Source organism: Taurulus bubalis (assembly GCF_910589615.1).
Source record: "Taurulus bubalis genome assembly, chromosome: 6".
Lineage (NCBI taxonomy): Eukaryota > Metazoa > Chordata > Actinopteri > Perciformes > Cottidae > Taurulus > Taurulus bubalis.
In genome coordinates, this window is record NC_136594.1 from 6,636,607 (window position 1) to 6,658,717 (window position 22,111).

The 22,111-nt window shown below is 45.4% G+C and overlaps 1 protein-coding gene across 1 annotated transcript in view; it reads left to right on the forward strand.

Annotated features, from left to right (window-relative positions):
- Positions 1-14,861, forward strand: part of grin2ab (glutamate receptor, ionotropic, N-methyl D-aspartate 2A, b) — a gene marked incomplete at both ends in the record, with an annotated part of 91,265 nt that extends 76,404 nt beyond the window's left edge. Inside the window, 10 exons of the mRNA XM_079219709.1 lie at positions 582-753; positions 1,867-2,020; positions 3,542-3,667; positions 5,454-5,683; positions 6,343-6,503; positions 8,607-8,794; positions 10,559-10,797; positions 12,436-12,619; positions 12,939-13,743; positions 13,853-14,861. Coding sequence (XP_079075835.1) covers positions 582-753; positions 1,867-2,020; positions 3,542-3,667; positions 5,454-5,683; positions 6,343-6,503; positions 8,607-8,794; positions 10,559-10,797; positions 12,436-12,619; positions 12,939-13,743; positions 13,853-14,861 — 3,268 coding nt within the window. The remainder of the gene's footprint in view (positions 1-581; positions 754-1,866; positions 2,021-3,541; positions 3,668-5,453; positions 5,684-6,342; positions 6,504-8,606; positions 8,795-10,558; positions 10,798-12,435; positions 12,620-12,938; positions 13,744-13,852) is intronic.
- Positions 14,862-22,111: the final 7,250 nt, after the last annotated feature.

The window sequence follows — 22,111 nt, forward strand, 5'->3', positions numbered from 1 at the left end:
ATCCAACAATTTAGTTCAGTTCACAGCTCCGAGGTCCTCGGGGAGGGCTGTCAGAAAGGTTTACTTGAACATCAGTTCCCATTGTCTGTTGGGCTGCTCAGGGTATGTACAGTAGGTATGCTGTGAGTTTTAGAGGAGTACCCCCTCACGGACGTAATCAGTGAAACACTTAAGAGGAAAGGAGAAAAGGACAGCGTGAAGGAACGCGGAGAGAGAGACGAGGGGAAGGACAGCTGATATTTTAATCATGTAGGTTGGTTGTTCTGCAGAGCCCAGCTCTATTTAAAGCCCGGCAGCATCTGCTCAGTACCCCTGTGTTTTCAAGCACTGAGGGAAACACACACACACACACACACACACACACTCACAAACTCCATATAAGCTCTCTATGCCCTTCAGCAGTATTCATGGTTCCTCTGCACTGTCATAATTCTAGTTTTACAGTTTGATGGAACCACCAGATGTGGAGCGAGCAGACGGCAAGAGTACAGTTACACTCCACACAATCGCCTGAACAACTCCTAAATGTCGTCTAATGTTGATTGTGTGTGTGTATGTGTGTGTGTGTGTGTGTGTTGCAGTAACAGCACAGCATCGGGAGGTTCCTACATTAAGCAGTGCTGCAAAGGGTTCTGCATTGACATTCTGAAGAAGATAGCGAGGAACGTCAAGTTCACTTATGACCTCTACTTGGTCCTAAATGGAAAACACGGCAAGAAGATCAACAATATGTGGAACGGCATGGTTGGAGAGGTACGTCCTACATGTCTCTGTCTTACTACCACGCCATATCTGTCTGACTCTTTGGGAAAAATCGATACGCTTAATTGCCTTCTTGGAAGATGAGAAGAGCGATAACACTCATGTTTTGTGTGGTGAATATCAGCTTAGCGTAGCATCGACTGGACACATGGGAAACCAGCTTGTAAATGAATCCACCCACCAGCACTGATGTACCTTACGGATAGCATGTCTTCAAGCTGTGGCTTCCAGTCTTTATGCTAAGCTAAGCTAACCAACTGCTTCCTGTCTCTTTATACACTGACAGATTTGAGAGTTTATGAATTTTCTTATCTCATTTGTCAAGAAAGCAAATAAGTGTGCCGTATTAGTCATTCATTATTTAAAGGCGCTTATTACACACGATCGTTTATCTTTTCTGGAAGCGATTTACTCAGAAACCACAGGGAGGGCACCCGGAGAGCGCAGACCTCGGTCAAGGCCGATCCACTCCAAAATTGAATGGGTTCTTCTTTGGCCTCGTCTTCACCCTTCCACCATATTTCATAAAAAAAATCGAGGCAGTAGTTTTTCCATTATTCTGCTGAGAAACAGAGAAACAAATCGAAAACGTAGCCTCCTTGGTGGAGGTAATCAAAGCTAAGTGCTGTCACAGTGAAATCCCTAAAGGTTGAAAGGAAAACATAAAACCTATGATGATGGAAGCTGACAATATGATCCATAGATTGTGGTAATGTTTATGTGAGCAGACCGCTGGGAGCCTTGAGTCAATTAAATCCGAAAAGAATAACATAACATTTTACTGCATACTAAAAACAACATCTTTATGTGCAGAGTTGCCGTCTGTCAGAATACATTCAGACAACCAGAAATGGCGGAACAATGAAAAAGACAGCTGTATTTCTACTTTTCATCTGATATGGCTGCAAATGCCCTCCAACTATAGCTGACATTCTGCGCTCATACCCTCAGTCGCTGTGATATTTCACATCCAAAATAAACAAGGAGGAACATATCAAAGACAAATTGTTTGATGTGGTCCAAATTTTCACAGAGTTCGCTATATTTATATGTCAGTGTAGGTGGTGAGTCACGCACTCGCTGTAACCACTCTCTGTCCACCAGGTGGTGTATAAGAAGGCGGTGATGGCAGTCGGTTCATTGACGATCAACGAGGAGAGGTCGGAGGCCATTGACTTCTCTGTGCCCTTTGTGGAGACTGGCATCAGCGTCATGGTGTCACGTAGCAATGGGACCGTCTCGCCGTCTGCCTTCCTCGGTAAATCCGTCTTTCCTTTTTGTCTTACCTAACCATACGCTATTTTCTTTTGTCCTTCTCTCCGACTCTCCCGCAGTAAGCCGAGCGGAGAACAAAAGGAGATGTTCACATGTTGGCAAAATCCTGTCCATAAAATGGAATATTTTAATCAGGCAGTATATGCTGGCCAAATTCCACTTGTATTCTGACTTTATCTAGGCCTGAACACCCTGAGCACATTAATATTTCTAGCGGAGCGGAGGAAGCGAAGTGTGCCAGCTGTTTTTTCTCTCTCGAAAAGTCAGCTCCAACAAAGCTTCCTTGATACTATCCTCTCCTCTTCCTCGCTCATCTTCTCTCCTCCTCCTCCTCCTCCTCCAGTGGTTCAGATGACTAGAAACTGAAGCACTCCTCTGTGCTCGCCTAATGTCTTGTATTGTCATTGGAGCGAGACGGGGAGCGAAGGGATGTATTGGACCATGCGTGTGTTGGTCCCTGTGTATCAAGCCATGTGTCAGTATGCGTGTGTGTGTGTGTGTGTGTGTGTGTGTGTGTGTGTGTGTGTGAAAATGGGGGGTGGGGAGGGGGAGTGTGTGGGATACTGCACGAATATATTAGGATGTTTGCGTATTGCATCAAGGGTGTGTGGAGAATGAATGTGCTCTGGCCGTATATATGTTAAGGGGTGAATGCTTCGTGTGTGTATTTATATGAAAGCACATTGTGTGTGTGTGTGTGTGTGTGTGTGTGTGTTTGTGAGTGAGTGTTGAGCCTGGGCCAGGGTATCAGTGACGGTTCAGTATCCCTCGCACTCATATTAGAGGCACCTCAGCGCGCAATCTCTCAGGGTTGGCTAACCCTGGCAGTCACATACTTAGACATACAGTGACACACACACACACACACACACACACACACACACACACACACACACACACACACACACACACACACACACACATACATACAATTTGTCTGGGTTCAGAGTCTCTGGCACTCATCCCACTCTCTGAACTCCTGCCCTGCTACACCCCAAACACATGCAGACTCACACTCACAGATCACATACAAATAGATCACATACGCATGCCCACAGCAGGGCACATCAGATCACTCAGAGTTTGATTCTTCTCTCTCACCCCTTTGTCTCTCTCGCTCCTTCTCTCTCTCCCCCTTTCCCTCTGCCGTCTCCCCCCGCCTCAGGCCTCTCCCTCTCTCAGCTCTCATCCAAGGGAATAATGAGAAATATGGAAATGTGCTCCGTCAAACTCTCTGTGACTAACTCTCCCTCTCCTCCCCTCCCGCCCCCTCTCTCACTCCGTCTGCCTCCCTTTCTCCCCTCTCTGTGTCTTCTCTATCATCTCTTCCTCTCTTTGTCGTCCGCCATCCTGCCTGTTCTCTTTTTTTTCGGCGTGTCTGTCTCCCCTTTCTCTCCGTCCCTCACTTTTTATACATCTCCTGCTCCTGCACTCTGTCTCATGAACTCGGTTTCTCTTTAACTTTGTCCCCTCCTTCTCCCTCTCTCTCTCTCTCTCCTCTCAGAGCCCTTCAGTGCATCCGTTTGGGTGATGATGTTTGTGATGCTGCTCATTGTCACAGCCATCGCCGTCTTCCTCTTTGAGTTTGTCAGTCCGCTGGGCTTCAACCGCAACTTGGCCCAAGGCAAAGGTAGGCTGGCACATACACAATCAGGAGTATCACACCAATCGTCACTCCCGGGAACAAGAAGCCAAGATCCAAGCTTCCCCTGCAGCAAAGGAAGTGACCTATCATTACCCTGACTCCGAGACAGTTCACTTAATGTAACAGAGCATTAACAATTCTCTCCTGACGCTCGTCACATCATAAAAAATCAGCACCTGGAGCTGCCCTGCTGGCTGTGAATTGAACATTAATGTTGCGATCCGGGAAAATAGATTTCAAATTAGTTTTATATATAAATGACCTCAAGGATTGCCCTTGTAAATTGTGTCTTTTTTTTTTTATGATTTTCTTTCTTTTATCACACTGAACACGTGTTTAGTTTGCTAATTTGTCATCTTACACGCTGATCGAACAACGAATGCAAACAAATGTAGAACTGTTTTAAAACTATATTTTTATACAAACCATTAGTTGTATCTCTCGGAGAACATTGTGTCTTTCAAAGAAAAGTTCAACATTGTCGGGAAATACATTTCCTGACTTTTTTTCTGATGAGAGTGCGATGAGAAGATACTACTCTCACGTCTGTACAATAAATATGAAGCTGGAGCTTCGCAGCTTAGCACAAAGACTGGAAACAGGTGGAACAAGCTAGCGTGGCTCCAGCCAAAGATAACAAAATCCATCTTGCAGCATCTCTAAAGCGCACTAATTAACAAGTTATATCTGATTTGTTTAATCTGTACAAAAAGATGGAGAGTAAAAACAACATGTTGGGGAATGTGCCAGACATTATCCTAGCTGGGAGCAGAAACCTCCTGGAGTCCTATTGTCACTGTGAGTTTGCCAACCTTTCCCGACTGCTAAACTAAGCCAACCGTCTGCTGGCTTTCGCTCAATCTTGTGAGTGGCATGAGATCGAATAGCGGTTTCTTATTCATGAATTCTCTTAAATCTCTTTGCTGTGTCACAGGGGTGCATATCATCCATCAGGGACCCCTTTGAGATAAATTGTCATGTTGATTTTTAAGTTCAAGTCAATAATAATGACGGGTGAATGTCTTGAACCCGGTTTGCGGTTGTTTCAGGTCCAATCTACTGCATGCATCTTCACAGCAGCCTTCCTTCGTCTGAAAAACATCCTTTTAGATTCACAATGGTTCACTCACTACATCATCGTCGTTGGTGGCTTTGGCCAAAACAATTTTTTGATCTGTACCCATTAATCATGCTCGTAAACCCAACAAAATGCCTGTCCACAATTACTGTGGCACATTTTGTGAGATGTCGCCATTAATAAAAGCCAATATAACTGTCCCATTATATTTTATATTTACAATGTTGAACCCTCTGAAGAAAGCATGATGCCCTCAAACTAGATCATGAAAGTCTTTCTTTTAGAAGGTCTTTTGTCGTTAAAAAGATGGTGGCATTTATGAGGATTTTCAAGAATTAGAACCTTTGGAAATGTACTTTTCAGCTTTTTTCCTCCACTGCTGGTCGGCAACAGTAAGGCAGGAATTTCAAGGGAAAACATAATAGTACCAGTCTTTTTATTTTTTTTAAAAGAAAAAATATTTAAGCAAATATTTAAATAAGTAAAAATAAGAAAACAAAGCAATCAAACAACCATGCAACACTTCAAAAGCATCGTCAGTCAATCGTGTCAACCATGAATTCATTCCAACGTACAGATATATTACACACATTTATATTCAAAGAGTTATATTCACAGGGTTTAGTACCAGTCTTTTTCTTCACACTTTCTAATGTGTATTTCTCCCTCTGCTCCTCTGCCTCTCTCCCTCAGACCCACACGGTCCATCATTCACCATCGGTAAGGCCGTATGGCTGCTGTGGGGTCTGGTGTTCAACAACTCTGTGCCGGTGCAGAACCCAAAGGGCACCACGAGTAAGTTCATCGTATCCGTCTGGGCCTTCTTCGCCGTCATCTTCCTGGCCTCCTACACTGCCAACCTGGCCGCCTTCATGATCCAGGAAGAGTTTGTGGACCAAGTCACCGGACTGTCTGACAAGAAGGTGTGTTAACACACATATGAAAACACACACACACACACACACACACTCACACAGAAGAAACTAAACAACATTCACAGTCAGGGTTGCTCTTGTAATGGATGCCAGCCCTGCGGCCAGACAGGGCTCTCTGGGGAGCGCCCTTGGGCTTCAACATCCCAAACCCTCTGGCCGTAGCTGTCACCACGCTAACACTGCCAGCGCAGCAGACCCAGGGGCGAGCACACACACACACACACACACACACACACACACACACACACACACACACACACACACACACACGGCTGTATAGATCAAAGACGTGTGTTTGGATGTGTGTGTAGTTTGCAGAGGCTGGCAGTGTCAGCAGAACCTCGGCCAGGCTTACGCTAGACTGGACACACAATGATGATGACTGATGAGTCCACTCCACTGTCCCTCCTTTCTCCTCTGTCTCTTCTTGTCACTCTCCTTCCTCCTATCTGACTCTCCTTCACTTCCACACTTTCTCTCCCTTTCTTCCTCTTCCTCTCAAACTTCTTAGTCTCTCCATTCTGCTCTTTGTTTTTTTTAGCTTCTTTGTCTTCCTCTTCTTTTGTGCGCCTGTCTCTTCCTGTCAATTCCCTCTTTAACAATACGTCTCTGTTTTTTTTTTGCGCTCCTTATTTCTCTAACTGCAGTTCCAGAGTCCATACTCCTATTCCCCGCCATTTCGCTTTGGGACGGTCCCTAACGGCAGCACCGAGCGCAACATCAGGAAGAACTACCCAAATATGCATCAGTACATGACCAAATACCATCAGACTGGCGTCCAGGACGCGCTGGTCACCCTCAAGGCCGGGTACTGTAAACTTGTCAAGTCAACTCGTGTCAAGCTGAGATTTATGATACCTGGGAGGCTAATTCTGTCTGCAGACAGCTCATATGCATAAGAACATGTGATAACAAACCAAAAAAAGACGTTGCATCACACCGAAAACTCGGCCCCGTGGGGCTCAGCACTAGCTCATGCTAAAATGCTGCAGCATGTGCTCAGTGTTTGTGTCACTGACGGTGAAAAAGCAGACGCTGCCTGCAAGTGCTCATTATTGAGCTGCTGGGAAGATGGAGCTGCCAAAACAAGGAGAGTGTAATTTGTTCTGTAGTTTGCTGCCTTTATTCTCCCTCCTAAACACACACTAATGGAAGGATGGCTGCAATGCTTTTATTTGTTCATTAGTTTTCTGTGCTTTGATCTTTTGGGTATTTTCTCCAAATATGTTTTTCCTTGTAGCCTCTCTGCAATAACTTCATTGATACTGAATATCAAATACAGGTGGTTTGTTTTCATACCCACATATTAGGCTTCCCAGCTGTATAATTAATGTGTTCAGCAGAATTTTAAATTAAATGTATCATCAAAATTTGGTTGTTAAAACCAAAGAAATATTATCTCCTTGGAGTTCTTGTCAAAGTCATGCAATAAGCTGTGCCACGTTTAAAATATTCTATTCTTTATTGAATCTACAGTGTATTGTTTTCAATTGCTGTATGGATTTAGATGAATGAAATTCTGTGCGCTTTTGCAACTTTTGTGCCCTTAAGTGAACAGTTTAATTCAGTGTTTATGCATCACTAACATAGAGAGACCCAGGGGGATTGATTAGCACCTCTACTACTCATAGGGTTATATGAAACTTTTTTTTTTGCTGATATAGAAGTTATAAAAAGGGTTCTGCTGCTCTGTAGGATGGTGATGTTCTCCCCCTGTTGCATTGTATTTGGTTAACAGTCAAACATCCCGCTTCTGTTTTCGCTGAGCTCAGTTGTATCGAGCCCACATCGGGGGAATGTTGTGTCAGATACAAATTGTGGCCCCATAGTTTCAATTCAGCTTGTCGTGTCGGAATAATGGCAAAAACCTGCGACTAAAAGATTATAGCTGCGTGAATATTCACTGCACCAGCAAATAGTATTGTCAGCCACAGTCACAATCTGATCAGCGTTAGAATCTCATCTCCACAGAAACACAGCGTTGTGAGTAATCCAACTGGTTTGTTTATGGAGTAAAATTATTACTGGCACGACACACAATGTACATTAGGCTCAGTAGAGTAAACAGTGTTGTGGTCTTTCCGATTGAGGCCTGGTGGATCACATTTCCCATTATCTTCTTTTTCCATGAAGACAAACCCTAAACACATTGGAGTTGTTGTTCATTTTACATTGAATTAATACTCTTTAATTAAAAGGTGCTAAATTAGAAATTAAGAGCATTAATACAGCAGCAAACGCATACATTGAAAAAGATATAATGGAGTAATGGCGTTAGCTCTATCAGTACTGATAGTACAGTAGCTGCTAGACGACAACTCAGCCGCCGCCATGTTGAGAGCCGTGTGGAGGCAATCCCTCAATCATAATATGCTCAGAATTGTTTGGTCTAATTTGTTTTGTTTAAGCAGAAACAATGTGTAAAAAGGGCTTAATGTGGTTCATATGCTAAGCTAATAGTCTCCCGGCTTTAGTTGCACAGTTAACAGAGAGACTGTTATCAATCTTCTCAATGCAAATAAGGATATTTCCCCAAAACTATTTATTTAGGTAAGACAGTCCTTGTGCAGGGCTATTTCTTCCTATTTAAATGAGTATTCCTGTATCTCTCGGCAAGAAAGCAACATCCCAAAATGTCAAATTATTTCTTTAAAGCATACCAATGTCTACATCGGGACCAGTTCTTTCAAAACTGCTTTATTGAACTATTTTTTAGAGGCCTGAATACTTGAAGTAAAATATTCAGTACGCCAGGAAAGTGAAATAAACCTAAATCTGTGTCGCAGAAATATGTTATTTTAATGTTGGACCTTTTAATGTTAACAATGTCATAACCCCTCAGATTTATCATGCACAGGCTGGAAACCCCTGTTCTCGATAGTAAATCCAGAACGTTGTGGTTCTTTTACAGAAAGCTGGATGCTTTCATTTACGACGCCGCGGTGCTGAACTACATGGCGGGCAGAGACGACGGCTGTAAGCTGGTCACCATCGGCAGCGGTTACATCTTTGCCACCACAGGTTACGGTATCGCCTTGCAGAAGGGATCCTACTGGAAGCGCCTGGTTGATCTGGCCATACTGGGCATCATAGGAGACGGTGAGGCACATTCTGCACTGTCTCAGTTACACGGCATTTAAGTTTAAGTTCCTCAGATGATCGAGGCTTTTTATTTTTATTACAGTTGGGCCATTACTCAGCTTTCCCTCCCACCCCCTCCCCTAACACTCTCCGTCTCGCCTCCCTCCCTCTGTCAGAAAGCTATCAGGGGCGAGTCTTAACACACCATTTCATCATCATTACGCGGTGTGTGTGCACGCGTGTGTGTGTGTGTCCACCATGTCCTGTTATGTTTACTCCTCCAGATTGTTCTGTATAATAAGCTGTGAGATGGTGCGAATGGAGGACGGAGAATGAGCCAGACAGAAATCAAACTGCTGAAACCACTAAAGCGCTTCGCTTCACACTCGGCCTTTTTATTCGGGGCAAACACCTGTGTGCGCATGCGACACACAAACACACTCGGTCTGATAATAATTCCTCCCATCTTTTCTTATCACTCCATCACTATCAATTCTTCTCCCTCCTCCTACCACCCTTTTTTCACTTCACCTCCTGTCTCCTTTCCATTACGATCTATTTACCACTTCACTTCTCGCCTCTTTTCCCTTCTCCCCTCCATCTTTCCTCCTAATGATACGGCCTTTTTCCCACCACACCTCTTATTCCCTCTACCGCCCATTCCCTCCCTCTCTCTCCACCTCGTTTTATTCCTTCTCCTTCATTCCTCGCCCCTACCTGCAGCTATCTTAAATTTTCACTTCACCTACATTTCCACAGAGCTATTTGGCAGGACTGAACACCTCCATCATGCCCTACAATTTGCATATCGAACCAACAGGGGGCTTCGGGGCTATAACTCTACTTAACTCCATATACGAGCACTTAGAGGGTAGTAAAACCATGCTAGATTGTTGTTTGCGGACTTCCTGTCTGCCTTCAACACTATACACTCCCACCTGCTGGTGCAGAAACTTAGACTGCTTTAAATTGGACTCAAACAATGTGGGATGGATTTTGGACTTTCTCACTAACAGGACCCAGAGAGAGTAAATGAACTTCTATCTGGTCTGTCTATCATCAACCGGCTCCCCCCAAGGCTGCGTCCTCTCTTATAAATGATTTATAAGACATGTGCATTGATTCCAGACGTTAATTAACACTTTGATTAATGGACCAGATTGAGAGGTTGAAACAAGTATTTGTTATTATCATAATTGACAATAATTTGACCACAGATATGCTGTGTGAGAAAAAGCAGCAGCGTCTTTGATTGTCTGAGGAAGCTAGCAATGTTCCCGGGTTGACAGATCCCGGATGCCACTGATTTCTAAATATTTTATTGAGTCAGTTTACACTTGCCTTTAGCTGGTATGCATCCCTCAAACTCAAACTGAAAAACTCATTCACAAAGTTGATGAAAGTCAGCAGCAAAATCATTGTCACTGAGCAGAAATGTCCATTTGAACTGTACAACAAACAGCTGTTAAAGAAAGCAGAAGACATTATATCTGACAGTACCCACCGCTGCACAATTTAAGAAGTTATCTTTCATTCCCTCTGCCGTTCCACTGCTGAACTCTGGTGTACAGGTGATATCAGCACCCGCAACCATTCCTGTTCTTTTCCTTCATATTGTAACTTCGTACCTCATGTTTTCATCTTTTTACTCTTATATTTATAGGTGTTTTATAATGTGGTGGTTGTGTTTGTGTAGGTTTTTGTTGGTATTGCTGCTGCTGCTGCAAAACCGATTACCCCCCCCGGGGACACATAAAAGTCTGAACTTGAATTTTCCAACAGGTGAGATGGAGGAGCTGGAGGCGCAGTGGCTGACTGGGATCTGCCACAGCGAGAAGAACGAGGTGATGTCCAGCCAGCTGGACGTCGACAACATGGCGGGTGTCTTCTACATGCTGGCCACAGCCATGGGCCTCTCCATCCTCACCTTCATTTCTGAACACCTTTTCTACTGGAGGCTGAGATACTGCTTCACTGGTGTCTGCACTGGGAGGCCGGGTCTGCTCTTCACCATCAGCAGGGTGAGGATAAGGAAGTGTATCTTTTCCACTGCAGGAACACGGTCCAGTTTTTTTCCCGCTATGCTTCTGAGGTTGTATTTAAGATGCTGCCGTTAGAATCTGCAGTGCTGAAAACCACTTACTGATCAAACACCGTCCTCGAGAGTGCAGCAACTGGTGCACAGCATTTATTGGGACTGCAAGAAAGCACTTATTGCAATGTCAATATCAGGACTTGGGATGGGAATTTTGGGTAATATTATTGCGACTTTTATAGAGAGAGCGGGCTGCGCACACAGGGACACAGCGAGTAAAACAAAGCTTCACTGTGTTTGCAAATTGTCTTAATGCGGTTTTCATACTGAAGCAGAGAAAGAACAAGAAAAAAGCCAGCAAGTTATTGCGACTTTGAAGACAGCCGTAGAGCCTTTGTGGCGTTTAACGACAACAGTTCAAACATCACGCAGTACATTACAAAAAAAACGATTTTTCTGTTGTCTGTTGCATCTCAGACAAAGCCGTCTAATTTGACTAATCTTCATGGTTCTTCAGATGCCGTGAAAATGCAAACAGGAAGGCACAAAAAGGACGTGTAGCCTGAAACATGATTGTTTCAGTTAAGAGAAAAGGCAAATCTGTGGACGATCATAAGTCTGAGACGCACACAATAGTTACTGTGAGCATATAGAAGGAGTCGGGGTATGTTTGTGTGTGATAAAAGAGGAAAGAGGGGGGAAGTGTTATTATAAAGCCCAGCTGAGGTAGAGATGAACTAACTGCTGGGCTTAAGGACGGCAGGATAGAGGAATCAAACCGCTAAGAGGATGATGTGAACACACACTCATACAGACACACACTTACACAAAGCTCTGTCCTATCTCTCACCCACACACACACACACACACACACACACGAGTCTGGTCTAACAAAGTTAAAAATGGTAAAATATATACAAGAGGAGCGATGGGATGGACGGACTTGACCACATGGGCAGACAGATAGACAGACGCCCACTCACACAAACTCACACACACACACACACACACACACACACACACACACACACACACACACACACACACAAAACAAAAATGGGCACATCCAGACAGACCATTCTTTCATTATTCATATGTCATGTCTCTGTGTGAGGCAGGGCTTTTATTCCAGGCGAGCAGCATTTCACACATTAAATGTTTTACAAAAAGAGTGCGATGTCTGTCTGTGTGTGTGTGTGTGTGTGTGTGTGTGTGTGTGTGTGTCTGTCTCTCGGTGTGCGCATGGCGTTCAAGCAGCGATGCGGGAGGTTAAGTGGCTTCAGGAAGAACATCTCCTTGCACTCAAAGGCCCCCTCCAGTGACATCATCACCGAAATTAAATTTTCTCGGCGCCTCTGAAAGCAGTTCATCTAAAAAAGTGGCGATTATCTCTTCTTGCCACGTTACAAAACAAAATGAGGTTAAGGTGTGGAGTAATCGCATCGGAGAAAAGGATACAGAGGTCTCCCTTAATTTACTGGGCATGGAAATTAGTCTTGTGCATGCTTGAACTTTTTCTTGTGAAGTCATTGGGTTGGGAAATAACTCTCCTGTCATCTTCTTTATCTCTGTCCCCTCTGCCTCCTCTTCTTTTCCCCCTCTGTTTTGCTTCCTCTCCTCTCAGGGTATATGGAGCTGTATCCACGGCGTTCATATAGATATGAAGAAAAAGAATCCTGAGCTGGACTTCAGTCCTCAAGCCAACATGCTGCATCTGCTCAAGTCAGCCAAGTCCATGGCTTTGTCTTCTCCCAAACGCAACACTGTCCTCTTGCAGCCCAACATCCTGGATGTGATGTCGGGGAAAGGTACCGCAACTCACACACAGTACGCCTGGCAGTGTGTATTGTATATTTTAACCTGTGATAGCATTGCTCACACGTACAGAGGTCACCCTGCCTTTTCTATACAGTCTACGTATGCAGATCTAAAGGTGACTCCTCTTACCTTGTCGTGGACTCCAGGCTGTAATCAGAGTGTCATGTATAAGCTCGCCTCATGATTGGAAACACCTTAGATGGCACCCATAGCGTGCCAGGGCGGTAGCTAATGGATCAGTCTGAGCATCTCGCCAAACATCCGTCTGTTGTATCTGCTGTCTGAGGTGCATCTCTCCTTGTCTCCTAGGTAACTCACTCCATACTCTGCCCCCGAAGGGTCCCGGTCTCTATAGCAACGCTGCTGGTCCGCACAGTTTCTTGTCATTGTCCGGGCGACACAAAAACCTCCTTAACAATGCTGCGCCATTCCCGGTTCAACAGAAAGCCCCCCCTCTTCAGACCAGCCCCAACAAGCCCCAGCTGTCAATCACCAACGACAACGGCAAGACCCGCCTCACCGGGTCGGCCCTCGCCGCCGTGCCTCAGGGCTCCAAACCCCGAGCCCTGTGGAAGAAAAGCGTGGAGACGTTGAAGACGCAGCCCAGTGTCGCATCTCCAAGCCCGAGCCCCGCCCCTTTGTCTGGCCCTGGACCTGCGACGATGAAGAGCCAGCGCTATCTGCCCGAAGAGCCGCCGCATTCTGACATCTCAGAGTGCTCCAGCCGGCCGCCATCGCATAAAGATTCAGACTCCATTGCGGCGGCGAGGGGAGGATTCAAGGCTATCAATCAGCTGAGGAAGAGGGGAGGCGCAGGAGTGGTAGGCGGGGGCGGGGGCGGAGGACCAAAGATCTACTCCATTGACTCAGACCAGGCCAGTCTCCAGTCCGCTCCGCCCTACCAGCGAGACAGCCAGGGGGGAGGTGACGACCACAGTTACCCCCCTGACCTGTTTCCACCTGACAGCACGTACCCACACACTCACACACTCTCCCACCAGGTGGACGCACCCATTTTGCAGCTGAGCGCCAGCCTGCTGCACCACAGTCACAGCGCAGAGGCCGACCTGCACTCCCTGAAGGACAAGAAATACAGCACCTACACACACAGCAGGTATCTTTGCTCAGCAGAAAATAAAACCCCCCGTGACCATGTTTCAAGTGCTTTCACCGTCTTTTTTTTTCTTCCTTTGTTTAATCTGTGTCTTCCTCTCTCTCCCCAGCAGCACGAAGGACAAAGCCGGAGGGTCGTTCGACGCTCCGGGTGCAGGACAGGGGACGCAAAGCGTCCGGCCCGGCCACTGTCGCTCCTGCCTGACCAAGCTGAGCAGCTACTCCGGCCTTTACACCGTCCGCTCGCCACAGGCCCGCTGTGACGCCTGCGCCCACCTGGGAAACCTCTACGACATCAGCGAGGATCACCTGCACTCGCACTCCTACTCCCACTCACACACTCACCCACACAGCGGGGACTTGTTTACACACTACCTTCCCCAGAGTGAGCTGGGCCTGGTGGGCGAAGGGGACGGGCTGGTCAGCCACTTCGAGCCCTCCCCTTCCTCCCCGTCGGCTCTCTCCGCCTCCCTGTCGGCCCAGCACCTTCAGCTGAGTCGCCAGCACTCCTACGAGAACGTGCTTCCGGACGGCGTTCCCGAGCGGCAGTCGCAGCTGCACACCCACCTGCGGGGGCTGAGCCTGCCCGACAGAGATCGGGAGAGGGAGCTGACCCTGGACGAGGGGGCCTACGCTAACGTCCTCACCATGCGCTCCGACCGTCCTTTCAGCAGCCGCAGCCCTCCGTCTCCGTCGCCCTCGCACCACCACAGCCTGGACGCCCCCATGCCCCTCCCCCGGCGCTCTAAGAGTCTCTTCCCCGATCGCCCTTCTCACAACCCTTTCCTCCAGTCGGCTCCTGGCACGACGCAGCGAGATCCCTCCCCCCAGGCTGTCACGCGCATTCCACAGAGAAGTTCCGCCCACGAGCTCTATAAGCAGCGAATGCCGCTGTCGCTTACCCTCGGTAACCATGGCAGTCATCACAACAATCAGCATGGCGGCCTTGTGGACCAACAGTTGTTCTACCCCCAGCAGGAGCCCCCCGTGGTGGCCTACATGGTCCCACCCGCCGCCTCTCAGCCACTGGGCTATGTGACAGCGCCGCGAGCCTCGAGCGCCGGCGGCAACAGGCCCCGGCTCTACCGCCGCATGCCCAGCATCGAGTCCGACGTCTGAGAGTCGCACGCCACGCGCGGACTCTCACTGAAACACACAAACACACACGCATGGAAGACAGAGGTGTGTGTGACTGGAACCAGGCTGCTCTGATTCTAAGCACATACACGTAAACACACACACACACACACACACACACACACACGGACACACGTAGAGGGCGAAAGACAGGGGGGTCTGCTCTGGACTTAGAGGTTAATGGGGATGCTGAGTAAATAAATCGTTGTTTTCTTTATCGCACCCTCTACAGGACAGGGTTGGGGCCACAGGGACACCTGCAGGCACAGTGCAAGATGAAAAGTGTGTGTACTGGCCTCAAGCTCTGGGCAACGAGGCACAAACTGACAATACGTCTGACAAGACAGATCGAATCCCTGGTGGAATAAGAGGGACACTGTACACGGGGTCTAACGCCAACCGTAGGATCTGACGGGAGAGATACGACATTGTGTTTGGAACGACGAGCCGACTCGTCCCACCCTCTCACCAGCCTCTTGGAGAGGAAGGGGACTCGCAGAAAGCCCCTTTCTTTTTGAGATTACACACACACACACGCACACACATACGCACATACATATTTCAGCTAAACACACCCACCCCCCCCCCCCCCAGTCGACCCGTATGTTGTCTGAGCCTTCAAACTGCACTGCCAGCATGGCTTAAAGAGTCGTAAACTACACTAGAGTAACTCTTGAATTGAACGGAAATTACTATCTTTATACTCGACCAGACTGGGAGGCGGGGCAGCTGGTCGGGACGCAGGTCTGAGAAGCATCTGCCCGCAGATGTACAAACACTCGAACACACACGCACACACTGTGTCTGTTTCTACGGGGGAGTGGAGGAGGGGGGGTGGGGGGGGGGGGGGTAAAAACTACCGACTGTTTGTTATTGTTGATGTCAGTTAATTGAACATTCCAAAAAGTGGACCAAACATGGCCGCCAGTTAAAGCCTATCAGGACGAGAGTGTGTGTTCTAGTGTTTCTAGATCTAGAGACATACAGTATAGCATCCTTGCTTCCTCTCTTAGCTAGCCTTCAGGTCATACTGCATGCTTCCTACTGCCCTGTGTTACAGTTAAACTCCTATACAGGGTCATATATGCACACACACACACACACACACAAATATATATATATGCACATACACACACATGCACATACGCAGTAGTCTAGGATAGTAGTTTTAGGGTGGGTGTGTGTGTTGAAGCTACGAGATAGCTTCTCTTTGTGCACTTTGTAGATTTTATACCCTGCCACCTAACACAGACGTTTGACCAAAAACACTTTTGTACTGAAAAATATGAATATTCTCAATCATTCGCTGAATAGATGTTTTCTTTTCTCTTATTTCTCTTTAACATTGGGTTTTAGGGCACCGTTGATTTCCCATTGTGAGGTCCGAAGTTTTACCGTGTTAGATAATGGGTACAGCATCATACAGTATACGCAGCAACAACTCTTAATCTTTCTCTTATTTTCTTAACTTTTACAGTGCTCATCCCTCCTTCATCCAGCCCTCCCTTCTTCCTTCATCAGCTTTTGTTTCTTCTCTTAATTACTCCTTTTGTCTTTTTGCTCCTTCCCTGCTTCCTTCTATTATAGAGTAGATTGAGTATCAGAAGAATAAAGTTCAGTCGTGGTGTTTTTAAAACTCAACATATTGTTGGAAATCACTTTATATCAGTAGTCGTAAGAATTCCTCAAACTCAACTCTCGTAGGATACAGTGCTTTTTTTTCTCGAAAAAACACGTTTTTATGTTGAACAAAAGACCTCGAGGCCCGTTTTAATGTTTCCGTAGTGAATTTAGAGGCTGAGTGCATCACTGTTGCAGATTTACTCACCAAATTTATACTTCTGGACGGGCGTCAAAGTAGCTGGTACTTGTGTGGCTCTCTGTTGGCGAGAACACGGCGCTGTGTTTCAGCAGAGAGTCACATGGCAAAGCAGAGAGATTGCAAAGTGACTCTTTACAGAGGCATCACTCACACACACACGCACACACACACACACACACGCACACACACTCGACGAGCTGGCAATGTGTGTATGAGTGTTCTAGAAATCCATAATCTACTGAGTAAGGGCATTGATTTTTGAGCACACGGATTTTGATGGAAAAAAGACTTGATATCCCATTAGCTGAGCATCTGTCTCTATTCTCTCTCTCTCTCTATCTCTCTCTCTCTCACACACACACACACATGGCTCTATATATATTGGCTGCAAAGAATGCAAGACAGTTTGAACAAAAAAAAAAACGCACCTTTTCGAACGGTGAACGCTGCCCCTCTTTTGGTGATCTTACCAGGTTTGGTGTGTGAGTTATATGCACAATATCAGGTTGCAATATTATACTTCTGTACAGAGAATTATTTGTTTTAAATGTTAGAAACGGATATCATTTGTTTGATTTGAATGGTATTAAGTGTTGAATTCATTTCGATAACAACGTGGCTTTTTATTCTGCTTCTCTAAAAGAAAAAAAAAGAAAAAAGACTGGCATGTTTTTAGATTCTTGTGTGATTTCTTTTCTTTTTTTAGTTTTTTTTTTTTTTTCCTCTGGTGTGTTGTTGGTTGGGACCTCACTGTACAGTCCTCACTGCCTGGTTAACAGACTAGTTAACGATCCTGGTCAGCTCACCAGTTAACTAGCAACACGTAGCTGGGTCTCTCATCTGAATCACACTCAATGAATAATGATAGACCAGCCTGTGTGGTTAATACGAGCCCCCTCCCTCCCACATAGTTCTCTTCCACTACGAGTCTGTGCTGTTTCACCTCTGAGTGTGAGCGTGTGTGTTAGCGTGTGTGTGTGTGCAAGTGTGTTTTACACCGTGCAGGCATTTATATAAGTCAGTGGATGATACGTGTAACAAGAGGTTGTTTGTGGTGTGTGCGTGTGTGTGTGTGTGTGTGTATACTTTTCTGTACTCTCTTCGCTTCGTCCCACACATAACATTTGACCCGGCTCTTACTCATATAACACAAATACATCTACACACACGCACACACACACAAACACATGTTGCGTCTGTACTGTTGTCGGTTAAGAGAGCATGTATAATGGGTTTTGTGCGTCCACCATCACACCGATTTTTACACCAACCTTTTCGTTTGATTTTCTGATTATTATTTCTTTTAAATTGCATGACGTGCTCGTGTTTCTGGTGGTACCTATTTTGCTGCAACACCTGAGTTCTCCCTGAGTTGACCTACCGAGGCTACACGCACCAACGGCTCCCTCCGCCCTGGTCAGTGCGCCACATCCGACTGGAGCCCCGGATGCTTAAACACCCCCCCGACTCCCGGCCTGCGATGTCACCAAGGCGCCAAGCTGGCTCCTGCACAACGCCAGCCGTCGTCAAGCAACATGTGGTAAACGTTTCTCAGTTTGGTCCAGATAAACACATCGTATACACACAGTACTGGGTGGAAGGAGTGCGTTGGTGTGTGGTCCTCCGGGTCTCCCTGCCGTGTATCTCACTTGTGTATAAGTTCAGGGGTTTCTAAGCTACTAGTTGTGTTGTAAATACTACCTTGTCACTCAGTACCTCTGTACAATCTGTAAATAAGTAAAGGTTACATTTTTCTACTTGTCTGGGTCTTGTTGATTAATCTTTGTATCCATCCATCCATTCATCCATCCAGCCATCCATCTATCTATCTATACATCAGTTCGTCATGTAACTAATCTATTGTAAATAAAACAAGTACTAATGCTTTATCCATCAGTAATACGCCATGAGAGGATAACATGTGAAGCTTAAAGGGGAACATGCCCTAAATTACGAATTCTAATATGTTATTTCTGTGAACAAAGAAAGTTCAATACATGTTTGTGAACATGAGCTTCTCTTTTAAAGCCTGAAACCACAGCAGTGAGTCTCAAACCTGTGATGTCATCGGGTTTCAGATCGGGAGTCTGGAGCTGCTTCATAGACAATAAATAGAAGACTCATATATATGCTTTATTCTATTGTCAAGTCCTGAAATAGGGTCTCAGAGGGAGTTCAATAATGTTTTTGGATTGTCTTAGACCAGAGGAATATCATTTTTTAAATGGCCGTAGTTCCTCTTTAAACTCAATTTAGCATATACACCACAATTTTGTTATGTTTGGACAGAGCCAGGCTGTTTCCCCCTTGTTTAAGTATTTATGCTGAGCTAAGCTAATTAGTAAGCTGTAAGTGGAAGCTTCATATGTATCATAAGCTCTCTGCAAGAGAGCGTATTTACCACGACTCCTTCAATGACTTACACTCATTATAAAGTGGCTACACTGGGTTTCTCACCCTCCGATAAGTTGTCAAGGGTGCTCTGCAGCTCTTCTTTAGAGAAGTGACTAACATGTCAAAACTGTAATTAAAGATCAACAACAAAGTAAGTCCCGTCGGAGGATACACACCAGACCGTGACTCAAGATTCTTTGGTCAGACGACTATTTCTAAGGTCCAGGGAAATTAACTTTCAACTTTTGGGTTGCCTTAATTAATGATAACATTACTGTAAACTTAATGGCTTATTAGGAAGTCCGTAAGTCAGAGGTTTCTCACTTTCTAATAAGCCATCATGTCTGCAGTTAATAAGTTGAGTTCATAAATTGTTAATGAATGAACTTTTTGTCTGCTAGCAGCATGATTCTGTTGGTCGGGCACTGAAATATCTCACAAACTATTAGCTGGATTGCCATAAAACTTTCATTCTTGATCCTCAGAGGATGAATCCAGAATGACTTTTCCACTTGCATCAGCACTGGTTTGCAGTTTTGAGTGAAATGTCTCAACAATAATTAGATTGAAAAGTTGGGTACTAGACATTCATGCTCCCCTCAGGATGAACTGCAATAACTCTCGCAATTCTTACATGTTTCTTCTAGTGCCGACATCATCAGCAAAACATGTTATGTGTGTTTTTATGACCAAATAACTGCAAAAATGGGCCTCAGCTGCACTTTGAGTTAAGCGCTATTTAGCTAATGTTAACATGCTAACACACAAAACTATCTGTGAACATTGTCAACATTATGCCTACTAAATATGAGCGGGCTGATGTTTGTATTTATCTAAACGCATTGCTTGTCTGAATACAGCACAGGCGGCAAACTTCCAAGTCCTAAAAGTGAAGCCAATGCTGAAGTGTCTTAAACCTGAATTATCTCTCATGGCCAGCAGGGGGCGACTCCTAAATGGTTGCAAAAAGAAGTCTGATTGTATAGAAGTCTATGAAAAAATGACTCTACTTCTCACTTGATTTATTTATACATGAGTTTATGTCTCAGTTGCTAGTTTCAATAAAACATGGTGTTCATTCAGTAAATGCTTCATTTAGAGTAAAATAGACAATAAAGCAGGGCGGGGCTACCTTGTGATTGACAGGTCGCTTCCACAACGTTGTGCAATCTGTAAGTTTCCCGTGTTTTGCTCTGACAACTTTAAACCTTTTACACTGTGTTTTCAATTTGTGAAAAGTCGATTATAACATTTTGGTGGCCTAAAAATATTGTATTCTGTATTTACACCCTCTTGTGTAATTTCTGATTGCAAAAAAAGATGGCGACGGCCAAAAGCCGACATGGCGATGGCCGAAATTAGGCTTCAAAACGCCAATCCCGTCCACAAACCAATTGCTGACGTCACCGTGACTACATGCCCTTCTTATAAACCGTCTATGTTACAGCCTCACACAGCTGCTAGCATCAACTTCAGGAGGTAAATGTTGAAATAGAAAGTATTCTCATTAAAGTACCAAAGAAATAAAGCAGGTTGTGCTGGAGGAGGATAAACAACCTTTTATTTATCTATCTCTCTCTCTATATATATCATATATCTCTATCTATACATCTATTTATCTCTGCAGGCTGCTGACTACTAAAAGGACTTTTTAGGATCCTGCTGCAAAAGCTCTCTCTGCCCCACTCGCGGAATGCTTTCATTATGACGCTCAGCATGACTGTGTGAGTGTGTGCTTGTGTGTGTGTGCAATATGTGTGTGTGTGTTTAGATCAGTGTTCTGGTAAAAAGCTTTATTTTTTTATTTTTGTCTCCCTCAGGAGACGGACGGTCTAATCTGGGCTGAAGTGGGACAGGAAAGGGGAGCAGAGAGGAGCACGTAGACAAGAACACACACTCAGACGCACACACACACACACACACACTTTTGCATGGTGCAAATCAGCACACACCGAGGCTGAAAGATCTGTCACAAGCCATAGACCAGCTGCAGCTAGAGGAGAAGGAGGAAGGAGGAGAGAGAGTCCCGCCACAGCCGTCCAGACTTTATTTGAAATGACTCTCATGGGGAAAACATCACTCTCCACTACAGCGTGTCCACACAGACCTATACGTCTGTGCTCACAAGAGTGTGTGTCCTCATCTGTTTGCCGCTTCCTCTGAGACGGGGTGTGAGGACCACAGCGGCCTAATTCTTCCTGACGTGATCCATATGCTCGTATCTAATGGACGGAGTAACAACACACACTCAGACACAAGCCTCTTATTTAATTAATAGAATTGAGCCCCACATGTCAAGCTGGTAATGTAATTACTGTAACACACAGGAGAAGAATGCATGTTCCCTGTACCCCTGAAGTAACGCTCATACAATATACATATATATATATATATACATAACTCAGTGTATGTGGTGTGAGATTAAGCAGATAAATGAAGATGATTAATTTCTTGAAAGTACGTCTGCATCGGAGCAACCCCGCGGCTGGAGAGGAGTCAGTCAAATGAGAAGCATAAGTCAGGACGATGAGGGTGATAGCGTTGACTTTGACAAGCCCGCTGTAGGCTGTTGGCTCTTCCAGAGACTTCAAACATCCTCATTAACTAGCAGTCAGCCTACACACTTAACACGTGTGTGTGTGTGTGTGTGTGTGTATTTGCATGTATGCTTGTATTCTTAAAATGCTGTGATTGTATGTGCGAGAGAGCTAGATAGATAGAAGAAGAGTGAGAGAGAGAGAGGGAGAGAGCAGCGTGTCAGCCTACACACTAAACAAACCCATGAAAATTCATAAGGACCTGGCGACGCCTACTCACAAATACTAAAAATACTGGAGTGAGTTGAGCCTAGTCAGAGGAGAGGAAAGGGGAGGAAGAAGAGCGCGCAGGAGAGATATAGAGGAGATGAATAGAGAGAAATGAGAGAGCAGCAGCAGAGGAGGAGGGAGAAGAAGACGAGATAGGTGTAGCATGAACCAGGGGAGAGTAGAGCAGAAAGAGAGGAGAAATAATAGTT